This window comes from Salmo salar, chromosome 09, assembly GCF_965601325.2.
Source record: "Salmo salar chromosome 09, fSalSal1, whole genome shotgun sequence".
Taxonomy (NCBI): domain Eukaryota; kingdom Metazoa; phylum Chordata; class Actinopteri; order Salmoniformes; family Salmonidae; genus Salmo; species Salmo salar.
This window is the reverse complement of record NC_138299.1, coordinates 122,029,092-122,052,919: the sequence shown is the minus strand read 5'-3', so window position 1 is coordinate 122,052,919 and position 23,828 is coordinate 122,029,092. Positions and strand designations below refer to the sequence as shown.

The 23,828-nt window shown below is 42.5% G+C and overlaps 1 protein-coding gene and 1 long non-coding RNA gene across 4 annotated transcripts; both read left to right on the top strand.

Moving 5' to 3' along the window:
• Positions 1-11: 11 nt before the first annotated feature.
• On the top strand, positions 12-4,246 carry LOC106612720 (uncharacterized). 2 transcript variants are annotated; one of them, XM_014214169.3, is made up of 4 exons: positions 12-312; positions 1,244-1,713; positions 1,831-2,097; positions 2,305-4,246. In XM_014214169.3, exons 2-4 carry the CDS (start codon positions 1,302-1,304, stop codon positions 2,823-2,825), a joined length of 1,200 nt encoding a protein of 399 aa, XP_014069644.1. In that variant the 5' UTR covers positions 12-312; positions 1,244-1,301; the 3' UTR covers positions 2,826-4,246. The 2 variants fall into 2 exon arrangements, with proteins under 2 accessions (XP_014069644.1, XP_014069645.1); XM_014214170.3 differs by having other exon boundaries at positions 12-346.
• Positions 4,247-7,900: 3,654 nt separating this feature from the next.
• Positions 7,901-23,395, top strand: LOC106612722 (uncharacterized). 2 transcript variants are annotated; one of them, XR_001330359.3, is made up of 5 exons: positions 7,901-8,010; positions 8,263-8,354; positions 8,502-8,569; positions 15,701-15,884; positions 16,057-23,395. It is a non-coding gene; the product is annotated as an uncharacterized LOC106612722 (long non-coding RNA). The 2 variants fall into 2 exon arrangements; XR_014378872.1 differs by lacking the exons at positions 15,701-15,884; positions 16,057-23,395 and adding an exon at positions 8,780-12,367.
• The last annotated feature ends 433 nt before the right edge of the window (positions 23,396-23,828 follow it).

Sequence of the window (23,828 nt, the reverse complement as noted above, 5' to 3'; positions counted from 1 at the left end):
GATTTTTGACCAATCACAGTAGAGACCGAAGGACATGTGACATTCGAAACGTCGCTCATATACAGTCATTGGCCGTGTTCGAGAGCATCAAATTCGTGATGTATCATGGGTAAATAGTGACTGACTGACGGATCTACAAATAATAATGAGTGGTTATTTATGATGCACGGTGATTTGTAGATCAATCAGTCGGCAGATTCCTCCGCTGTCGGCTGCATTTTCGAACAAGACCATTGATGTCAACAAACCCCATGTGATCGTGCGACGCGAGCAAGCTTCCTCCGACGCAGCGTAAAATATATCGAGATGAAGGTATGAAGTGCAATCTGTAGCAGTAGCAGTAACAGTAAGCGCTATTTTATGGTTATTAACTTAGAACAATAGTTTGTGTATGAAAACAATGTTGGCCGCAGAGTTCTGTAGGAAATTACATTCTTCATCGTTAGCGTTCGCCGGTGATGGCCACTGCAACCACCCAGCTGAGTCCACGGCCACTGTCAGCAGTTGGCACACTCACTGCACCTGTCAACTAGCCAGTGATAGCTAGTTAGGTTTTCAGTGGTCAGACTGTTCATGGCCACTTAGCTAGTTTTAAATTAATCTCGTATGGTGTGGTTGTCAGTAATATCCAGGAGCAATTTTATTTCAAGTAATTCACTGTTGTAGCAAAAGGGAAAACTATTGCATATGTCTTTTTTTTGGTAGAAGAAAGCGTTATACAGTACTCCTGTTTGGCTGCATAAATTCACATTGTAAGCGTACTACTGAGCTCATCATGTCTCATCTGAGTGGAATTGACGTGGGAAAGTCGTGATTTGCTGTTGGGTGAACTTCAAAGGGACTGGAGAAGAAACTGTCACTGTAATCTTGTGTGAATGTTGTAATGAACATCTCTGGAGTGGTTTATGTCACAATTTATTCCTTTCATTTATATCCAGTGTCTATTTTGGATGCTGTCGTGACTCATTTATTCTCCCATAGTGAGGTTGTCCTATACCTTTGATAAAAACACCAATGTTCCCGTCTTGAATACAACTTTATTATAATGCAACGTGGATGCTGCTCTTTGATGCATATTGCTACAAAATTTTATATGAATAGAAAGTCTTAACATTTAATTCAAGGTCATTTTATCATAATCATTTGACTACCTCTCAGTCTACCTCTAATGTATAGAAATTACATTAGCCTATGGTGTAGTACTTCAACCTCTTTCCATGTGTTCTTGTTTACTTCCAACCAGGAGGAGCCCAAGGGGCTGCTACCAGCACAGGTACACCCAGTGAGAAGAGGCAGAGACCATGGACCTGAGTGAGAGGAGGCCCAACAAGTGGTGGACAGAGTCGGACACCTTCGCCATGCTGGCCCTCATCGAGCAGCTGGACCTGGTGCATGAGCTGGATAAGAAGCGTCAGCGCAATGACTCACACTTCCGCCACCTGCGCTACAGCCTGGCCAAGCGGGACATCCACTTCACTGTCAACCAGATCCGCAACCGCTGGAAGAGCCTCAAGCACAAGTACCGCAAGATCAAGACGGCAGGATACCGTAGCCCCGCTGCACGCCTGTCCGCCATCGAGTCATTCCGTTACTTCCGTATGCTGGACCGCATGCTGGCCAGGAGGGCTCGGGTGGGGGCCCCAGAGCAAGGCACTGCAGATGGACACAATATGGGGGTGTTAACCCACTCGAACCTGGAGGATCATACTGATGGTACTACTTTCTGGCTTTAGGATTTTTATACCTTTTAATATTTGCCATTAAAGAATTGTAAAGAAGTGTTTGCTTTGCATTGGCCTGTGCTGCTCACTCTTCTCTCTCTCTTCCCAGGTGATGTTGCTCAGCCTGACTCTGTGGCCCCTTGGCAGGAGAGTCTGGCTCCAGCTCTAGAGGGGGAAGGAGACGAGACTAACGCCATTCCAGAAGAGGCCAACATCAGCACTTCGGGCTGGGCCCTGAAGTCAGAAGAGATTATGACTTTGGGTCTATCTGGAGAGTATCTTTACCCAGTGAAAAGTGAGCCACATTCAGTGCCCTCTTTGCATGATGGGGAGGGAGCTAGTGATCCCACTAGCTGCAGTCCAGAAGAACAAACTGGTGAGTGCTTTTATAACTGATGAGTTTAGAGTGGCTACATGACCACCTATATTCTATGTCATTAATGTGCTCTTTGTAACTAATATCATGTAATGAATATGTTGGAATTTTACTTTGTATTCATCAATTGTTTAGAGCTTTGGATAATAGATATTACAGCAATAACCTAAAACATATACAAGTTGTCCTGCTGTTCATTCTCTACAGGCACTTGTGAGGACACCAGCACCCTGATCCTCCAGCAGCTCACCATCCTGAACCATCAGCTAGGGGAACAGCTCGCTGAGCAAAGGGCCTTCCACTGCAGCATGCTGGGTATGATGGACCGACAGATAGAGGTCCTGGAGCAGCTCTCTAACTTCTCCACAGACCGCCAGGTCAAGACCGAACCCGACGACAGTGATACTCCTATCAGCCAGCAGGTCCACAACTCCCTGGTGCGCATCCTTAGAGGAGTGGAACAGGTCCAAACCCAGGGACACCAGCCGTGCTCATGTAAGGCCTCCCCCTCACAGCCTACATCTCCCTCCTGGACGGTCTCTCTGTTGGAGGTCCACAAAGGATCACCCTCCAGGGATGGGAACTCAACTAGTGACACATCCAACCCTCAGCCCTCAGACCATGGGCGGCCTGATCCTCAAGGACCATCCCCCTCAGAGCAGCTTTCCCCTTCCCAACAGAAGGGTGATCTGCTTAATGGACTCTCAAACAAGTGCCAGCACAAGTGAGTGCTCTTGAAGCTTCATAGTGGAATGTACAGTAGTGGAACATACAGTGCTCTGACAGAGGAGAGCACTCTTAGAAAAAAAGGGTTCCAAAAGAGTTCTTCAGCTGTCCCCATAGGAGAACCCTTTTAGGTTCCAGGTAGAACCCTTTTAGGTTCCAGGTAGAACCCTTTTAGGTTCCAGGTAGAACCCTTTTAGGTTCTAGGTAGAACCATTTTAGATTCCAGGTAGAACCCTTTTAGGTTCCAGGTAGAACCATGTTAGGTAGAACCCTTTTAGGTTCCAGGTAGAACCCTTTTAGGTTCCAGGTAGAACCCTTTTAGGTTCCAGGTAGAACTCTGTGAAAAGGGTTCTACCTGGAATCAAAAAGGGTTCTTCAAAGGGTTATCCAATGGGGACAGCCAAAGAACCCTTTTAGGTTGTAGATATAACCTTTTTTAGAAGAAGAAAAATATATGGGTGCTTACATTTATGAGGGACTTGTCCTTTTGAGAATGTCTTCGAATAAAAAAAACATTTTTATTTTTTTACAACTTCCCTCTTTCGTTTAGTTTTGTCATGTCCAAATGTTTTAATGTGCAGAAGTAAATCATGTTTTAATCAAGAGAATTTTGACAAACCATTGCGCAGAGGTTTATTTAATCTAGTCAAGAAGAGAAATTCCAACCTGCCAGTTTTCATACACTGAGACTTGCTAGATTCCCCAAATTATGTTGAAATGTATGTTTCCTTACTAGGAAAAAGCACACTTTCATGTAATGGTGTTTGATTAACTCATGCAAATTTATGTGGAAGCTGGGCAAGCAAAGGCTTTATCCAAATGTATCCTCTTCCCTAAATGTTCCCTTTCCTAAGCATATAGGATATTTTGTGTAACTACATTTCTACTATGAAGACTTGTTTAGAAAAGGCCCTTTGTAGAACTCGATTTGCACAGCCGTTTGCATAGTCCTGGATACACATGGCTGCTTTAATTTAGGCTAATTATTGTGTTTTACTTTGCTTTAGCTTTGCTGAAGATGAGAGGTACTGTAGTGTGTAAGTGCAATATGGTAATGAAGTCTACATTTGCAATCTCACAAGAGACTCATTCATCCAACATGTTTATTTTGATTTTGAGATCGCTTCGTTTGTGTCCTAGAATTGGATTACTACATACTGGCAGTACTGCAATTAGGCATGTTTTGCTTGTAATGTGTTACCTGGATGCAATTTAAGACGGCCCATTTATTCAAACTTTCAATTTACTTAAAGATAGGGTATCATCAAGATACTGTAGACTCGCATACGAAGAATATATTTGTTATTTTTTTCAACTATTTACAAAACTGGAAATGCTGTATTAATACTGTATGCTTATAATTTAACTTAAAGGTCCAATGCAGCTGTTTTTATCTCAATATTAAATCATTTCTGGGTAACAATTTAGTACCTTACTGTGATTGTTTTTAAATTAAAATGGTCAAAAGAAACAAAAATAGCTTCTTAGCAAAGGGAAATTTCTTAAGTAATAATTTTGCTTGGAATGTCTGCGAGTGGTCTGAGTGGGGAGAGGAAAACTGAAAATTAGATGTTATTGGCAGAGTGGTTTGGAACTTGGGCTGCATTCAGTACGCTTTTACAATCTGGAACATTCAATTGAATGAAAACGATGCTGTACTGAACGACCAGTCGAAGAGGGGTTGGGGAACGCTGTCAACATGGCCACTGCCCATTAAATGCGTCACTCATTGCTTCAAGCCACACCTCACCACACCCACCAAACGGGAACAAACGTACCTCAAAGTCTGTTCAAGAACGTTTTAGGGAAACGTGTCGTTCAGTACAAACCGTTCCGCAACTTAGCAAACGTTCAAGTGAACTGAACGCACCTTTGGTCTATGAACTAATTTTAGTGGTGGAAAAAGTACCCAATAAAAGTAAAGGTACCTTAACTGAAAATTACTCAAGTAAAAGTGAAAGTCTAAAAGTATTTGGTTTTAAAGTACTTAAGCATCAAAACTAAATGTAATTGCTAAAATCTAAAGTAAAAGTTGAAATAATTTCAAATTCCTTATATTAAGCAAACCAGACGGCACCATTATCATGTTTTTTAAATTTACAGATAGCCAGGGGCACATTCCAACCCTCAGACTTCATTTACAAACGAAGCATTTGCGTTTAGTGAGTCTGCCAGATCAGAGACACTAGCGATGACCAGGGATGTTCTCTTGATAAGTGTGTTTATTGGACCATGATCCTGTCCTGCTAAGCATTGAAAATGTCCTTTTGTGTGCCAGGGAAAATGTATGGAGTAAAAAGTACATTATTTGCTTTAGTAATGTAGTATAGTAAAAGTTGTCAAAACATATAAGTAGTAAAGTACAGATACCTCAAAAAACTACTTAAGTAGTACTTAAAATTATTTTTACTTCAGTACTTTACACCACTGACTAATTTATCGCATAGTGATGTCACCATGGAAGGCCAAAACTCCATCCCACCAAAACAGGCTGAAATTTCAGTCGTCCTTTTCAAAGAGCTATTACACTAAAATCATTATCATAATTTTCTCCATTTCACATTATTATGCCAACCTCATAGTGTGGAAATATACAGTGCATTCGGAAAGTATTCAGACCCCTTCCCCTTTTCCACATTTTGTTATGTTACGGCCTTATTTTAAAATTGATTAAATTAATTGTTTTCCTCATCAATCTACACACAATACCACATTATGGCAAAGCGAAAACAGGTTTTTAGAAATTCTTGCAAATGTATTACCAATAAATAACAGAAATACCTTATTTACATAAGAATTCACACCCTTTGCTATGAGACTTGAAATTGAGCTCAGGTGCATCCTGTTTTCATTGATCATCCTCGTGATGTTTCTACAACTTGATTGGAGTCCACCTGTGGTACATTCAATTGATTGGACATGATTTGGAAAGGCACACACCTGTCTATATAAGGTCCCATAGTTGTCAGAGCAAAAACCAAGCCATGAGGTTGAAGGAATTGTCTGTAGAATCCCAGAGACAGGATTGTGTCGAGGCACAGATCTGGGGAAGAGTACCAAAAAAATTCTGCAGCATTGAAGGTCCCCAAGAACACAGTGGCCTCCATCATTCTGAAATGGAAGAAGTTTGGAACAACCAAGACTCTTCCTAGAGCTGGCCGCCCGGCCAAATTGAGCAATCAGGGGCGAAGGGCCTTGGTCAGGGAGTTGGCCAAGAACCCGATGGTCACTCTGACAGAGCTCCAGAGTGCCTCTGGATATGGGAGAACCTTCCAGAAGGACAAACATCTCTGTAGCACTCCACCAATCAGGCCTTTATGGTAGAGTGGATAGATGGAATCCACTCGTCAGTAAAAGGCACTTGACAGCCTTCTTGGAGTTTGCCCCAAGGCACCTGAAGCCTCTCAGACCATGAGAAACAAGCTTCTCTGGTCTGATGAAACCAATATTGAACTCTTTGGCCTGAATGCCAAGCGTCATGTCTGGAGGAAACCTGGCACCATCCTGATGGTGAAGCATGGTGGTGGCAGCATCATGCTGTGGGGATGTGTTTTAGAGGCAGGGACTGGGAGACTAGTCAGAATCGAGGGAAAGATGAACGAAGCAAAATACAGAGAGATCCTTAATGAAAACCTGCTTCAGAGCACTGAGGACCTTAGGCTGGGGTGAAGGTTCACCATCCAACAGGACAACATCCTAAGCACGCAGCCAAGACAATGCAGGAGTGGCTTCAGGACAAGTCTCTGAATGTCTTTGAACCTGATCGAACATCTCTGGAGAGACCTGAAAAATAGCTGTGCAGCGACGCTCCCCATCTAACCTGACAGACCTTGAGAGGATCTGCAGAGAAGATTGGGAGAAACTCTCCAAGTACAGTTGTGTCAAGCTTGTAGCGTCATACCCAAGAAGACGCGAGGCTGTAATCACTGCCAAAAGTGCTTAAAAAAAGTTCTGAGTAAAGGGTCTGAATACTTATGTGAATGTGATATTTCAGTTTTTTTAAGCGTAGTAAATTAGCAAAAATATCTAAACCTGTTTTTACTTGGTCAATATGTGGTGTTGTGTGTAGATTAATGACGAAAAAAACTATTTTATCAATTTTAGAATAAGGCTGTAACATAACAATATGTGGAAAAAGTCAAGGAGTCTGAATACAATGTATATAAGACACAGGTAAATCACGTCTGACCTCACTGGGAATTTAAGACAATTTTCCACCTCTCTTCAAAAGTCATTTTAATACATGACTTCCAGCTTCAATCAGAATTTGTATTAAGTCCATTGATATTGAGTTATATAGTGTAACGTATTTGATGCACCTCGACATTAAACCTAATCCAAATGAGTACAATACAAAGAGGCATACTTATGATAATAGTCTTATTTATGGACTGAAACGTCTGTGACCATGTCATTGATACTATTGTATTTTTAAAAGTGAAGAATTAAACATACAATGTAATGGAAGGACTGTTTTAAAAAATATATATATTCATTGCAAATCTGATTAGCAGCTTTAGCCATTTTGGAATTAGAAATGCATGTTGCCATGTCCAACGTGGGCCTACTTCAAAAGGAAAATATGATGCACATTTACTTCAAATGCAGTCTTTTTTGCAGGACAATTATTTGTGCGCCCTTTTTCAGACTCAGATAGTCCAAGATCTCCAAACCTTTTTGTAGTATACTCTAATAATGCTAAGCAATACCAGAGGCCTGAATATATTTTTTACCATAGCATTGAAGCGGTAACAAAAGGTAGCCTAAAACGAGAAGATATTCAACAAAACATAAATGGTTTATTTTTACGGTTTGTGAAAATGTGAATTAGAGAGTGAAACATTTGCGTTAGAGAATTAAACCTGTCAATTTAAAATGAAATGCATTGAGATTATGTGACGCTCTTGTGAGCTGGATGAAGAAAATAACTGTTTGTATTGTTGTCCTAGCTGGTGACCCTATTAATAAATTAAGAGTTTCTGATCATATTTTCTTCTGAAGTTAACACTAAATAAAAATGTTTTGCCTTTTCACTTGTAATCATTCATCCAAGCCAACTATTTGTGTCCTTCGACACGCCTAAGCAAAGTTGTGCCTCCTTCGCAGTTTCCGTAATCAGGAAGTAACTCTTTGTTTACATCGTGGGCAAGTTAGGGGAAAATACCTCAAACCAAAGCTGTACAATAGGTATTTTGTTGGATTTACATGCGTTACCAATATATGATCATACTGATTGCACATAGATAGCAAATGATATTGTAACTCAGAAGAAAGCATTTCCCGTAGTATCAAGCACTAATTTAGCTAACGTTAGTTACAGTAGCTGGATGTTGTCCCCCAATGTACCAGGATCATTTAGCTAGCATGTTGTATTCGTTTGTCAGTCAGCTAGAGAACCGTGCCTAGCTTTTTGTATTAAGAGTAACATTTTAATTTCAGACATGGCCGACGACATACTCTTTGAGTTCCTACACCTGGAGATGGTGTCACATATTTACAAAGACCAAGCCTCAAGAGGGGAAATGGACAAGGTAACGTTAGGTTAAGCACGTAACGTCACACATGACATCCACCTGACATACCCACCCACAATTGTTTGAAAGATTGGTAATCATCAAACGGTGTGTTTGTTGTATCCATTATTGTCACATCGAACAATTTATGTTTTCTTTCCACAGGATAGGGCCTCTTGTGTGTTCACTCTAGAAGGCATGGGCTTCAGAGTAGGACAGGGGCTTAGAGAAAGGTAGGACAACAGTTTTCCCTATTGCATATGCCCAGTTGTACTGTATTTCAGTTTGACCTAAGTTCCACCTTTAAGTACTTTAGTATCAGTTTACCTGACTGAAATGTTGTTACCTAAATGGCATGCTCAATATTCAGCACCAGTCAAAAGTTGGAACACACCTACGCATTCCAGGGTTTTTCTTGATTTTTCCTATTTTCTACATTGCAGAATAATAGTGAAGACATCAAAACTATGACATAACACACATGGAATCATGTAGTAACCAAAAAAGTGTTAAACAAATAAAAATATATTTTAGATTCTTCAAAGCCTTTGCCTTGATGACAGCTTTTCACACTCTTGGCATTCTCTCAACCAGCTTCGCCTGGAATGCTTTTCCAACAGTCTTGAAGGAGTATCCACATATGCTGAGCACTTGTTGAATGCTTTTCCTTCACTCTGCGGTCCAACTGATCCCAAACCATCTCAATTGGTTTGAGGTCGGGTGATCTGATGCAACACTCCAACACTCTCCTTGGTCAAATAGCCCTTACACAGCCCGGAGGTGTGTTGGTCATTGTCCTGTTGAAAAACAAATGATAGTCCCACTAAGCGCAAACCAGATGGGATGGCGTATCACTGCAGAATGCTGTGGTATCCATGCTGGTTAAGTGTGCCTTGACTTCTAAATAAATCTCTGACTGTCACCAGCAAAGCACCACCACACCTCCCCCTCCATGCTTCATGGTGGGAACCACACATGCGGAGATCATCCATTCACCTACTCTGCGTCTCACAAAGACGGCGGTTGAAATCAAAATTCGCAAATTTGGACTCATCAGACCAAAGGATAGATTTCCATTGCTCGTGTTTCTTGGCCCAAGAAAGTCTTCTTCTTATTGGTGTCCTTTAGTCGTGGTTACTTTGCAGAAATTCGACCATGAAGGCCTGATTCGCACAGTCTCCTCTGAACAGTTGATGTTGAGATGTCTGTTACTTGAAGTCTGTGAAGCATTTATTTGGGCTGCACTTTATGAGGCTGGTAACTAATGAACTTATCCTCTGGTGCCGAGGTATCTCTGGGTCTTCATTTCCTGTTGTGGTCCTCATGAGAGCCAGGATCATCATAGCACTTGATCGTTTTTGTGACTGTACTTGAAGAAATGCAGTCACCAGATATCGATTTCTGTTTTTAATTGTCTCTGATTATTTTGTATCCTAACATCCGTTTCCTGTCTTTGTATATTAACTACAATTCATCTTCAGTTTGACAGTTGTGAAGGTATTGCAGTTAGTCTGTTATAGGTATCATCTCAGTTCTTGAGAGAAATCAAGACGAATTGCATTTTTATTATGAAATGATTTTCATATTTATCCCATGTCATTTCATTGGCTCTTTGTTGACTGTATTTGCTAAAGCAACAACAAATAGTTGTTGGCAAAATAACCTTTTTTTGCCACTAGAGGGTAGTCTCTGCAAAATGCTCTTCTCGACAGCATGCCTGTGAATTGTGTCTGAGTGCATTTTCCTTTGAAAAGAGAGCCCAGTTGAACATTATAGCAGTGATATCCAGGTCTCAAGTTGACTCTTTCAAACTTTGTGAATAATGTTATTATCTTGGGATATGATCTGTCTGCTTTACCCTGCACCAAAAGCAATACATTTAAGACCGGGATTGAAAATGTGGTTTGTACAAAATAATACTTTAAAGGGGCAATCTGCAGTTGCTACATCATTTTTGTACTTGTGAATGATATGTACCTATTGATTATTTAAGAATATAATTTATAAATGCCTCAGAGCTTAGTTCAACTGTTGTACCCCTTACAGAACCCAAAATATAAGCTTATTTTACCCCGATGTTTGTAAATAAAGTAAACGTAACCAAACACTATAAAGCCTCAACTTGGTTAAAACTATAATTTGGTATGGTCAGTCCTTGCATCCATAGCTTTATCTATGATTTTCAGAGTGGTTACATTTCTCCAGCCCATCCCTCAGCTTTTTACCAAAATGGCCTGGGAGTACACTTTGTTATATTACAACTACTGATTGCCGCTTTAAAACACTACTTCCTGAAAACAGGAAGTTACCTCATCTCTTACTGTTCCATGTGAATGTTTTATGGATTGAAATGCATAATTCTGTTCTGTTTACGATCAGTGCCTCAGGCTCTAGAAAGGCTCTGTGTTCAGCTTTCAACATTTCAAAGGGAGAGCCACCTACAGCCAAAACCTCTGTTTTGTATGAGATTGTGCTTCAATTTTTTATTTTTATTTAACAAGTCAGTATAGAAAAATTATTATTTACAATGACGGCCTACCCCAGCCAAACCCTAACCCAGATGACGCTGGGCCAATTCTACGTCCCTTTATGGGACTCCCAATCACGGCCGGTTGTGATACAGCCTGGAATCAAACCAGAGGCTGTAGTGGCGCCTCTAGCACTGAGATGCAGTGCCTTAGAACGCTGTGCCACTCAGGAGCCCCAACAGGACATGATTGATCTATTTGGCACAAAACTTTGATTGTCAAAATGGCATATTGTTAAATACAGAGCAGCAGAATTAGGCTAGGTTAGATAAATCCTCTTCTAGTTTTTACTTGTCCGGGGACTTTTAAGAGGAAGGGGGATGTATGTAGGCTATGTGACTGGAGTGTGTCCCAGATATCCATTCCCTTGTGATCTTGGCTTCATTCATTTTGACATCAAGCAGAATATTTTACAGTACAAAGCCATTCAGTATTCAACATGGAAACCTCTCCCTACCTCTGATGATAGGTTTCATACCCTTTTCAAAGACCCTGTCCTCTTCCTGATTTTGACATATCAGTCAAGTCAGGTTTATTAGTGTTCTCTAAAAACAAGCTTTATTAGACTGATACATCTGTTATGTAATTCTCTGTAAGATTTTGGCTTTGGTTCACGTTACTTGGTAATGTCCTGCCTTGCCCTTTTTAAGGAAAGGCATTCTTAGGATAAAAGGATTTGTCAGTACCTCCAAAACCAAAACTTGTATTGCTCCCCTCAACATAGCCAAAGGTCGATCATTCCTTCACCTTAACGCGTCTTAAATCGCCGTATCCAAGCACATAGTCCACCGCGCCACACCGGCGCCTTCGCTTAAACGCCTTTTTTTCCCTTTGATGAAAAGAAACAAATACAGAATGCTTTAGCTTTAAACTAAGATACACAAAGGAGAACGTAGGGCAAGACTACCCGGGGTGAGCCATTCACCGGCTCTCTTTGTGGAGAAGTTTTACTTTGCCACAGGGAGAAGTAAATAAATGCTCTGAGCCAGATCTCCAGCTGTCTCACTTCTCCTTTCTAAAGCCATAAAAAAAAAGAGGCTAGAGCGAGGTGGTGTCTACTCCCCCATTCTAAAGCAGAGAATTAACTATGGCCAACTTCAAACGCCCCGTCTGGTCTGAATGTATGTTCAAGTCAACATCCTCCACAGTTCCACCTCTTCATTTCTTGTCCTTCCATTCCTTTCTTTTCCTTCTGATGCAGTTCTCTGTTTTATTTTGGGGGGTTTCCCAAGCATAACCATCTGTGCTGGAGCGCTTTCTTCCCTCAAATGTTTTTTTTCTTTTCTTCCTGTGTTGTGTACTGTTTCTGTTATTTCTACCATATAGAGTTGGTTGTAGTGAATGTATTTCCGATTTCATTCTCCGGGTAACCGGTTCAAAGACCTATGCAATTATTACTACCATGATTGTTGTACTATGCGTATCTGTACTTTAATAGCTGAATGGTCTTTAATTGTATGTTTTTTTTTTCTCCAAATAAAGATCATTGTTTGAACTCTTCAATATATTCATCATGTCCTCTGTGAAAGAAGTGGCACACTGTCTTCCGATGTAGAAGTTAGACTGATTCAACATGCAGAAAGCTAGGAGGCTGGCAGTGAGCCGAGTGTAATACGCAGTGACCCTCCGTTGTCAGTATTGCGTTGTGATATTTTCAGAATGAACTTCTGTAACGTTTGCAACACTGATACCGAACTCTTCTTTTCTGACCATGAAAGGGAGTCCTGAGAGAAGTGAAAGGAAAACATAAAAAAGAAAGGGAAGAGTATATGAATTGCTAACAAAAACATTGTGCGTGTCGTAACATTTACACAACAAAGTCAAAGGGACAGAGATGATCTGGCTAACAGCATAAGGATCCTCTTCCCCAAACTCCAGTAAAATGGTCTCTGTCTCCAGAGCTTGATTTTGCTGGAGCAGTAAGCTTGTGGATTAGAGTGGGCAGGGAGCCAGCTGCTACCCTGCATAGCGCTGCATGGCGTTCCCAGGCCTTCCCTGCATCACAATGTAATCAATAAAGTTACAAGAGGGGAAAAGGGGACTCTTTAGTTGTCCCACCACCCCTCCTCCTGCATCTCTCCCCGCCCCCCCAGACCCAGCCCGTGGAAAACACTCTCCTCATCATTCTCCTTTTCTCCTTCCTTTCTCCTCCCCCTCCTTCATCAGTAACCTCTTCACACACACACTCATTTATCGTTCGAATTTGGATGATTTAATCTAAGTATGGGAACCGGAGCCCTGAAAACCGTCTGCAGCTGGGGAGTGAATGAGTGAACAACGTACTTCTGACACAAAAGCAGCCCCCCTTCCTACACCCACTGCCCCATAGCTGCTGGCTTTACTGATTTGTGCTGCTGTCACAAGTTCTCTCAAGAATCCACTCTTTGCTCATGGCAAAAGAGAGATGCAGAGAATATTTTTTTTTGCTCATGAGTTGCATCTTTATTCAATTAATCAACTGTAAATATTTAACAGATACTCATATCTATATGAGTTTCATTTTTTTAAGTTCAAAATGTTGAAAGCTACATCAGAGAGACTAATTTTGCAGAGTAGTTTACGGTATGCAGAAAGATTTCTGTTCTTCAAACAGCTTAACTGTGTTATCCTGTTTGCAGCGTAGAGGGCTATAACCTCCGTCATTGCTCCAGGTTTACCTCAAACTGTTTGACATTTGCGCTCTCCAAATTATTTTCCACCCATTGTTTCTCCAATAAATCTTCCAGAAGGTTGGAATGAGGGAATGGGTGGTGGGTGAGTATGGGGTCCATATCTCCAGGAAAGTAACAATAACTTTTAATTTACCACTCTTTCCTCAAAAGGGAAGATATGACCGTTTTTTTGTGGGTGAGAGAGGAAATCTGGCTACAATACCAGGACGTCTGGGGAACTTTTTTCTCTTTTGCCATTAGTGAAAGGATTACAATTTTTTTTTTTGTAAGAGCTTGTGGCTAATCACTTCCCCCAGATAAAGCCCCTCTCTTGATTAATAGACAGGCAGAGGAGGTTATCAAGGGGATAGGAAGGCAGGTCTTTGAAGGGGGGGAAGGGTGGTTGCTACCTGACCACTGAGCTTTGGAAAAGATTGTGTGGACTGGGGTTAGTGTGGCAGTTCACTAATCAAAGGGTTGTGTTGCCGTTACAAAAACCTGTCCAGCCAAAGCCTGTGTTGTCAGACATCACTTCAGGCTATTCAATGGGTAGATTGGTCTCTAGATTATTTGGGAATTCCATTGCTAAATTCAGTTAAAACAGTATTAACCAATCCCAACACTGATCCCCCCCCCCCCACAGCAAATCTTGATCACCTGATGCATTTTGGGCCAACCAGTCACATGTAGGCTACTAAACCGATTCAAGCTAATGGGATTGTTTTGCCTTTACACAAGCTGAAAAGCTAATAGTGCCACTGCTAGGAATTGACAGAAAGAGTTGTTTAGAATCACATTGTTTTCCTGAATCTTAGCTCTCGCACTATAAAGTTATCGTCTTCATCGCCATGAGCCGCATGGGTTTGTTTACGTTGAACTGGGGTGGGGTCACGTTAGAATCCCCCGGATTAAAGAGCACCTTTCTTTCAAATAACCTTTATAAGCGCCACTTTCTCAACTCCCGGACTGCAGTCACACACACACCCTCCCTGACCTGACTCTGGTGCCAAGGTAATGCAGGCAGACCTTGTGGGTTTTGGGTTTCACAGAGCTCAGGGCTAATTTAATGGATTGTTTGGACAAATCAGACACTTTCCTTTGTCACACTTGTTTTCGTCCTTCAGGAAGACAATGCCCCAAATGCCAATGGTTAAGAAAGCTATGTCCAACTGGTATTCCATTAGAATGCCCATTTGGAACGCCACAATTAGTTTAGCCTGCATGTATGCTGTGCTGTTGGGGAGGGATGTCTCAAGGCACTACAATGGTGACTTATGAAGTTTGACATTATTGGCTCGAGGAGGCTATGTCGTTAACTATTCATTAAACACAAAGGCAGATAACAAAACAAACTATCTACCTCACCTTTCCCACCACAACATAATGAATTGTCTAATCCTTGGGACCAAATCTATTTACTCTACCTACATTACTTGATATAACATTCGTTATAGCTCTTAGTGGTTGAAAGTCATTTAACAGCTACCTGGACTTTCTGCTTTTCATCCCCTACCTACTTGTCAGCACGGATTGAATGTGAGATTGTGTTGTACATGTACATAGCACTTTAATCAATCACCTCACCAAACCTACATGTACATATTACCTCAATCAATCACCCCAACTACCTCGTACCCCAGGTCACTGACTCGGTAGTCCTTGAATATGGGGTGGCAGGGTAGCCTAGTGGTTAGATTGTTGGACTAGTAACCGAAAAGTTGCAAGATCAGATCCCCGAGCTGACAAGGTAAAAATCTGTCGTTCTACCCCTGAACAAGGCAGTTCCTAGGCCTTCATTGAAAATAAGAATTTGTTCTTAACTGACTTGCCTAGTTAAATAAAGTTAAAAAATAAATATAGTCTTTAAATAGGCTCATTATTTTATTGGGTTACTATTTTCTTATCTATTTGTTAATTTTGATATTTTTTAACTGCGTCGTTGGGAAAGGGCTCGTAAGTAAGCATTTCATGGGAAAGTCTACACTTGTTGTATTCGGCACATGTGAAAAATACAATTTGATTTGAAGTACTGTTAGTGTAATGGAATGTACAGGATGTATAGTATACTATATCTGGCCTCAGTGTGTCTGCAGCTTGAAAACATTCTATAGTGTCTTGGTAAATTCTCATACTATTTGTTGCCTAACTTGCCAGCTCTGACCTACAGTATATTGATTTTCCACAGGCCATAGCCACCATGGTGCACTGCGACAGGCCCTCCCCTCACCAGAGTACTCACTGGGTCATGAGGGCTATGGGGGCACACGCTGCCCTCGGGATCAAACCTTTAGGCGGACAGATTAAAAAGGAGAGATTGGGTGGTTCTGCCCTCTCACCTTCCAAACCAGCTCATCATGACAGATATGCAGGTGTGTGGGCTTGCTCAACCTTTAAAAGCAACAGTTTGATTTAAATCATGAGAATAAATATTTGTGTATAACCACCAAATGTCATTTTTTCTCTCTCTGCCTAATACAAAGTTATCGCACTGCTGTATGCATTTAATTTGCTTCAACATTGTTGTTTGTGTTTTGTTTGCAGAGCAGCACAACAACAGACACCTTCCCTGTCTCTTCTCATCTCAGAACTGACACAGTCCTCAATAGAAAGCCACATCCCCTAAACCCATAGAAGAGTTACTCTTGCTTATCCTTCAATGTTTACCTAATGTCAGTGGTAATCCGGGCATTTGTGGCCAGTCGACCCCATCGAGTCCTTCACAGCTGTCTCACCCTATGTCATCGCTGCTGGGATCCAATGGGCTACCCCCAAAAATAATGACCCCTTTGTCCAACCCCTTTACCTCCTCCTCTCCCCCACCCCTCCCACCTCCACCCATTTGGCCTCTCCCTGGTTACAGAGCATTTGTTTGCCTGTCTTTGGCTCTAATGGATGCTTTTTGCCTTCCATCTCTCTCCCTGACTGGCCTTGTACCTTTGTGCGGGAGCGCCATAGCACTTTTCGTGTTTAATTGAATCAACAGAATTGCTGTTACAAGGAACGGAATGGCAGGGTGGGGGAAGGCCAACGGTGGGGAAGAGGCCACCTGTGCGGTACCTGCTGAGCATGCCTGATGGGTGTCAGGGCCTCTTCATTGGGCTAAATTAAGCCTGTGTGTATTTTGCTAACTCTAATGGGACCCAGATGGATAGAGGAGGCTGACTGTTTTTCTAGTGTAGGGTGAGCAAGGAGAAAGATCCACTGGTGAACTCATTATCATGACCCGAGTGGGTTTTTTCCCTTCTGGCCACACTGATTAATCCTGGGAAATGAAGGTAAACATGTGACCGAATTACAATCTGTATTTGTCATTAGGAGTAATTGAGGATAGAATGAAATTTAACAATCTGTTTTTGAGTGTTAATGGAAAGTTTGAATAACTATTGACTTTCCTTTGTGAAAGTAATATTACGACCCTTCAGTAGCAACACTTCACATTATGCTTTAGGAAATAAAGCATATCATGACATACTCACCAACATGAAACAACATGAAATTTGTGCAACAATAAGTGTGGCTGCTATAAAAATATTTTTCCCATAGGGTCAGCCTTGGCTTGGCTTTAACAGTGAGGGGATACGGAACCAAACAACACTCTCAACAACAAGTAGGCCAACAAAGCAACTTAAACAAACATTGAATCAAACAGACACAGCTGAGAGACCATAAAACCATGATTTTCATGAAGGCCTGGCAGAAACCTGGAAGTTGGGAAATGGTTAGCCAGCTAGCAGCCTGTTGATGCCTAATCATCTCAACATGTTCTGACCCAGAGCCCATCTGCCTTACCTCTGCCTGGGGGGGTGGCTGGAGGTTTGGGTGGAGCGCACACCTCCCCCTCCACCACCTCCCCATCCGCCTCTCTCTCCATACCCTCAGGATTCACAAATCAGCCCAGTAACCTGGTTATTTGTCAAGTGGCCTTAAGGAGGAATAAACAACAGAGCCTAAAGAGAGGGTGAGGTGTGGGACTGTTTTAGATTTTGGAGTTGTTCAAATGGTGGCCTACGTAGTGCTGGGGGTAGAGCAACACAGGATTGTGGGGGAGGGGATCTGTCTCTTTTTCTAAGCATCCCCTCAGCCATACATTTTGTATATAGGCTTTTTTAGACATTGTTATTGCGGGAAAGTGATGCTGACGGAATACAAACTGTGGTGCTTTGCGGAAAAGTGCTGAAATACTACAAGGAAATTCCCTCAGTCTGAGATGCAGATAAAGAAATATAACTCTCTCTGTCTCTCTCACTAATTACTATAATAAATGGTCAAACGTCTTTATGAAAGAACAGTCTGTGTTCTCTCATGGCAGTATGACATCTGATTCCTCCCCCAGCCCCCCATGTGATTGTACTGATAACAGGGAACTCTGAAATGTCATATCACTCTAACCTGGTTTTCTCTGCCATCCATTTCCACTCTGAACTAGCCAAGCCATTTTGCTCCCCCGTGGAAGGACATTGCCGCGATCATCCCCGCTCTTCAAAGGGGGAGATACTCTAGACCCAAACTGCTACAGACCTATATCTATCCTACCCTGCCTTTCTAAGGTCTTCAAAAGCCAAGTTAACAAACAGATTACCGACCATTTCGAATCCCACCGTACCTTCTCCGCTATGCAATCTGGTTTCAGAGCTGGTTATGGGTGCACCTCAGCCACGCTCAAGGTCCTAAACGATATCACAACCGCCATCGATAAGAGACATTACTGTGCAGCCGTATTCATCGACCTGGCCAAGGCTTTCGACTCTGTCAATCACCACAGTCTTATTGGCAGACCAAACAGCCTTGGTTTCTCAAATGACTGCCTCGCCTGGTTCACCAACTACTACTCTGATAGAGTTCAGTGTGTCAAATCGGAGGGCCTGTTGGCTGGACCTCTGGCAGTCTATGGGGGTGCCACAGGGTTAAATTCTTGGGCCGACTCTCTTCTCTGTATACATCAATGATGTCGCTCTTGCTGCTGGTGATTCTCTGATCCACCTCTATGCAGACAACACCATTCTGTATATTTCTGGCCCTTTGGACACTGTGTTAACTAACCTCTAGACGAGCTTCAATGCCATACAACTCTCCTTCCATTGCCTCCAACTGCTCTTAAATGCAAGTTAAACTAAATGCATGCTCTTCAACCGATCGCTGCCCGTACCTGCCCGCCCGTCCAGCATCACTACTCTGGACGGTTCTGACTTAGAATATGTGGACAACTACAAATACCTAGGTGTTTGGTTAGACTGTAAACTCTCCTTCCAGACTCACATTAAGCATCTCCAATCCAATATTAAATCTAGAATCAGCTTCCTATTTTGCAACAAAGCATCCTTCACTCATGCTGCCAAACATACTCTTGTAAAACTGACCATCCTACCGATACTCGACTTTGGCACTGTCAATTACAAAATAGCCTCCAACACTCTACTCAACAAATTGGATGCAGTGCCATCCGTTTTCTCACCAAAGCCCCATATACTACCCACCACTGCGACCTGTATGCTCTCGTTGGCTGGCTCTCGCTTCATATTCGTCGCCAAACCCGCTGGCTCCAGGTCATCTACAAGTCTCTGCTAGGTAAAGCCCCGCCTTATCTCAGCTCACTGGTCACCATAGCAGCACACACCTGTAGCACGGGCTCCAGCAGGTATATCTCACTAGTCACCCCCAAAGCCAATTCCTCCTTTGGCCGCCTTTCCTTCCAGTTCTCTGCTGCCAATGACTGGAACGAACTGCAAAAATCACTGAAGCTGGAGACTCATATCTCCCTCACTAGCTTTAAGCACCAGCTGTCAGAGCAGCTCACAGATCACTGCACCTGTACATAGCCCATCTGTCATATAGCCCATCCAACTACCTCATCCCCATACTGTATTTATTTATTTATTTATTTATGTATTTATCTTGCTCCTTTGCACCCCAGTATCTCTACTTGCACATTCATCTTCTGCACATCAATCACTCCAGTGTTTAATTGGTATATTGTAATTACTTCGCCACCATGGCCTATTTATTGCCTTACCTCCCTTATCTTACCTCATTTGCACACACTGTATATAGATTTTTTTCTATTGTATTATTGCCTGTATGTTTGTTTATTCCATGTGTAACTCTGTGTTGTTGTATGTGTCGAACTGCTTTGCTTTATTCTTGGCCAGGTCGCAGTTGTAAATGAGAACTTGTTCTCAACTAGCCTACGTGGTTAAATAAAGGTGAAATCAAAAAATGATAATGCAAAAAATACCAAGCACTAAGAGGTAGTTTTAGAAAAGCTTTACAATTGGGAGCGATGGGTGATAGGAAACGCACAAAAATTGTGTCCCTGCCATTTAGTATTAACTTGCGTATCTATATCTCATACATTCCATCGGTACATCCTGCATTCTTTCTGGTTGACTGACAGTAATAGTATTCCATTTCAAGCCTCATACTAATACCTTATCACAACGGAAATTGATAAACATTTTATGGTAAAAAAAATCTTTGTATCCCATCTAATCAGTATTGATTATATTCCTCAAAAAAAATTGAGGAAAAATCCAAGACACCCAATTAGTTACTTTTACAAAAAAACAACATTTCATTTGATACAACCCCATTTCCTTCAGCGTGAATACAGGTAACTGCCAAAATAAAGGAAAAACCAACATAAAATGTCTTAATAGGGCTTTAGGCCACCATGGGTCGCCAGAACAGCTTCAATGCACCTTGGCATAGATTCTACAAGTGTCTGGAACTCTACGGGAGGGATGTGACACCATTCTCTAACAAGAAATTACATCAGTTATTATTTTGTTGATGGTGGTGGAAAACGGTGTCTCATGCGCCGCTCCAGAATCTCCCATAAGTGTCCAAATGGGTTGAGATCTGGTGACTGACACACACACACACACACACACACACCCTTTAACCCCACTATGCTTCGTTGAGACCCCTCTTTCAAAGTCACTGACATTTTTTATTCTAGCCATGGAAGTCAAAATAATGGGCAACTGGGCATTTTTATGCATGACCCTAAGCATGATGGGATGTTAATTGCACCTCTCTGATTCAGAGGGGTTGGGTTAAATGCGGAAGACACATTTCGGTTGAATGCATATCAGTTGTGCAACTGACTAGGTACTAGGTATCCCCTTTCCCTAATTGACTCAGGAACCACACCTGTGTGGAAGCACCTGCTTTCAATATACTTTGCATCCCTCGTTTACTCGAAGTGTTTCCTTTATTTTGACAGTTACCTGTACATTCAGAGTCATTAACAACTTTTGTTCTATACCATTTCTGTACAATTCTATACCATCTATTTCCCTCATTGAGCATGAGCCTCAGCCCGGTACTGTAGCTGGATTATTTCCTTTAGAAGAGGAGCCCCTCTGCAGAGCAGTGGTGGTGGAGGTGGACTCTTTGTTCATGTGAAGGATAATCACAATCACTGTGCTCAGGCATGCACAGTCAGTCGCTCCTCAGCCGGCAGGCCAGCCCTAATTAGAGCAAGCCCTAAAGTTTATTATGATTGGACGGCCATGGTGAAAGGGAAGGAGCAGGAGACTGAAAGAGAGGTGGAGGAAGGGACGTGAGGGGGCTTGTTCACTGCGAGCAGATGTTCAGCAGCGTCCAAATAACTCCCGGGCCTTCAGAAAATCCCTCACCGGCATAGCTGTGCAGCACCCTCGAGCTGCATTCAATGGGGTTTTGTACAGCAGGACGTGTTTTTTTTAATTTTCTCTCCCTCCCTCCACCCCTTCCTCCCATCTCCCATTATGCACCCACATTTCCATGCTTTTGAATGGCTATTAAAGAGTGGCCATAAAGGGGGCCAGCAGGGGCAGCCTTTGAAAGCATATCTGCCTGATGTGAGGTAAGATAGGGCCCCCGGCGGGGAGCGGGACAGAGCGGACGGCGTATGGAACACAAGGGCCTTCCTGTGGGTTCAGCGCTGGAAAATAGAAAACAGGCCCTCTGAGAAATGAAGAAAAGCACCCTCTCCCCTCTCATATCTAAAGATTAAAAGAAAAGGTTTTCCCATTCTCACTCTACCTCTCCATTCTCCCATGAGTAAGGGGTTTGTGGCTAGGTTGTTGCAGCTGGTGTATGTCAACATATTAAAGCTAATGCTCAAATGATATACTGACTCCTCACGAGTAACTGAACATGTCCACAAAAATGAAGAGGTCAGTATTGTCACTAAATGATTTTCAGTAATCTAAAAAGCATCACTTGATTAAAACGTTGCTCTAAATGCTCTGAAATCATACTCTATTCGATATTTATACATTTTCCTGCCATTACTGCAGATTGCGTTGTGGGAAAGTGTTTCATGCCCTTTCTGGTCCCTTTGCTATACTAGGCCTTTAACAACCGAGCTGACCCCTTGGATCGAGTTGCCAAGTACATGCCATTTGGACCCCTCGCCATGACCTGCCATTCCCTAATGCTCTTTCAAAAACTCCACTTTTGTGAAGAGAGCATGCTGAGTAGTTTAAGGCCCAAATGCCTCATGTGGTTTTGCAATTATATCTGGCTACACAAATCCAGTGAGAAGGACCACCAGAAATCAATCTTCCTCCATCCTCCCTTGTGCTTTATCTCACTGCCTGCACTGGATGGCACATCCTCTAACAACAAACCAGAGTGATTCTTGATAACTCATCCATAACCCCTGGACAAACTTTGGAGTATTGCCAATTGTTCATTATCTTGTAAATGGTTGTGGTTTTCTGGAGACCCGATCTGTCGGTCAAGCCGTTTGTTTGTGTCGGGGTAACCAGACTCCTCTCTGCTCCAGGGCTGTGGCTGATTAAAGTACCCCCCCCCCCATATCCCCTCAGCCTGTTCAGTGTCACACACTCTCATGCTCACAAACATAGACACACTTATACAAACACACACCAATACCTTGGCAAGAGAGGTTTGTGGTGAGGAGGGTTTTACCTGTCATTCTGTCCTGACAGAGTGAATACCTCCCCTCAGGATGAGAGATTGTTTTGGCTTGTCTTAAGTAGAGGTGTATCACCTGCTATTGGCATCCCCTCAAGATCTCTCTGGCAGTTAACACTATCCACAGTTAACGCTACGCACTACTCTCTTACAGAAGAATATAGGTCTTTAGACACATTGCTAACATTAGAATCCATAAAATAGTACAATTGGTTATCATCAAATCTTTGGCATAGCGATTTACAGTATTTCTACCCAATCTGACATAGGAACCATTGTTCACTAACAGCATTATGGTACAGTATTTTAACTATTGCTTTGGCTATCTGAGCACAAGCTGGTTCTCCAGTGTTCAGGCACAGCTGTATGGTGTTGAACAGTGGACATCAGTGTGCATGTGACACGTTATAACACGCAGTGGGGTTCATCACCTGCAAATGAAATCACAACTTATTTACTTCGGAGAGGACAAACAAATGGGACGACCCGCTGTCACAGGGCTGTGTGCTAATGGCCCAGAGCAGAAGATCATGGGAGCTAGAGTGAAAGAGTGACTGATTCCAGGCCCAGACTGTTGTTGTTTGTCTCATCAGCAAGGAAGTAGGATTGATAGTAGGAGATAGTAGGATTGCCAGGTAATGGTTTGGCTTGGTGATTGGTGATTGCCTACGGAGCTGTGAAGGGAACGGCACCTCCATACCTTCAGGCTCTGATCAGGCCCTACACCCAAACAAGGGCACTGCGTTCATCCACCTCTGGCCTGCTGGCCCCCTTACCTCTGAGGAAGCACAGTTCCCGCTCAGCCCAGTCAAAACTGTTCGCTGCTCAGGCACCCCAATGGTGGAACAAGCTCCCTCACGACGCCAGGACAGCGGAGTCAATCACCACCTTCCGGAGACACCTGAAACCCCACCTCTTTAAGGAATACCTAGGATAGGATAAAGTAATCCTTCTAACCCCCCCCCCCCCCCCTTAAAAGATTTAGATGCACTATTGTAAAGTGGTTGTTCCACTGGATATCATAAGGTGAATGCACCAATTTGTAAGTCGCTCTGGATAAGAGCGTCTGCTAAATGACTTAAATGTAATGTAATGTAATGTAATGAAGTAGGACTGCGACTTGAGATAGGCCTCACAGACCAATATGAAGGAAACACACCAAAGGGCCTAGGGACGCACTAGATAGAGCTGCCAGAGTATAGAACTGACTGAGGGACTGTCATGTCCAACATATTTGGTACAGAATATTCAAGATTTCCAGGAACATACTTAAGTAATAAGGCCCGAGGGGGTATGGTATATGGCCAATATACCACGGCTAAGGGCTGTTCTTATGGAGGCTGTTTCCTGTTTCCGGTCACCTGTTTCCTGTTTCCGGTCACAACTTG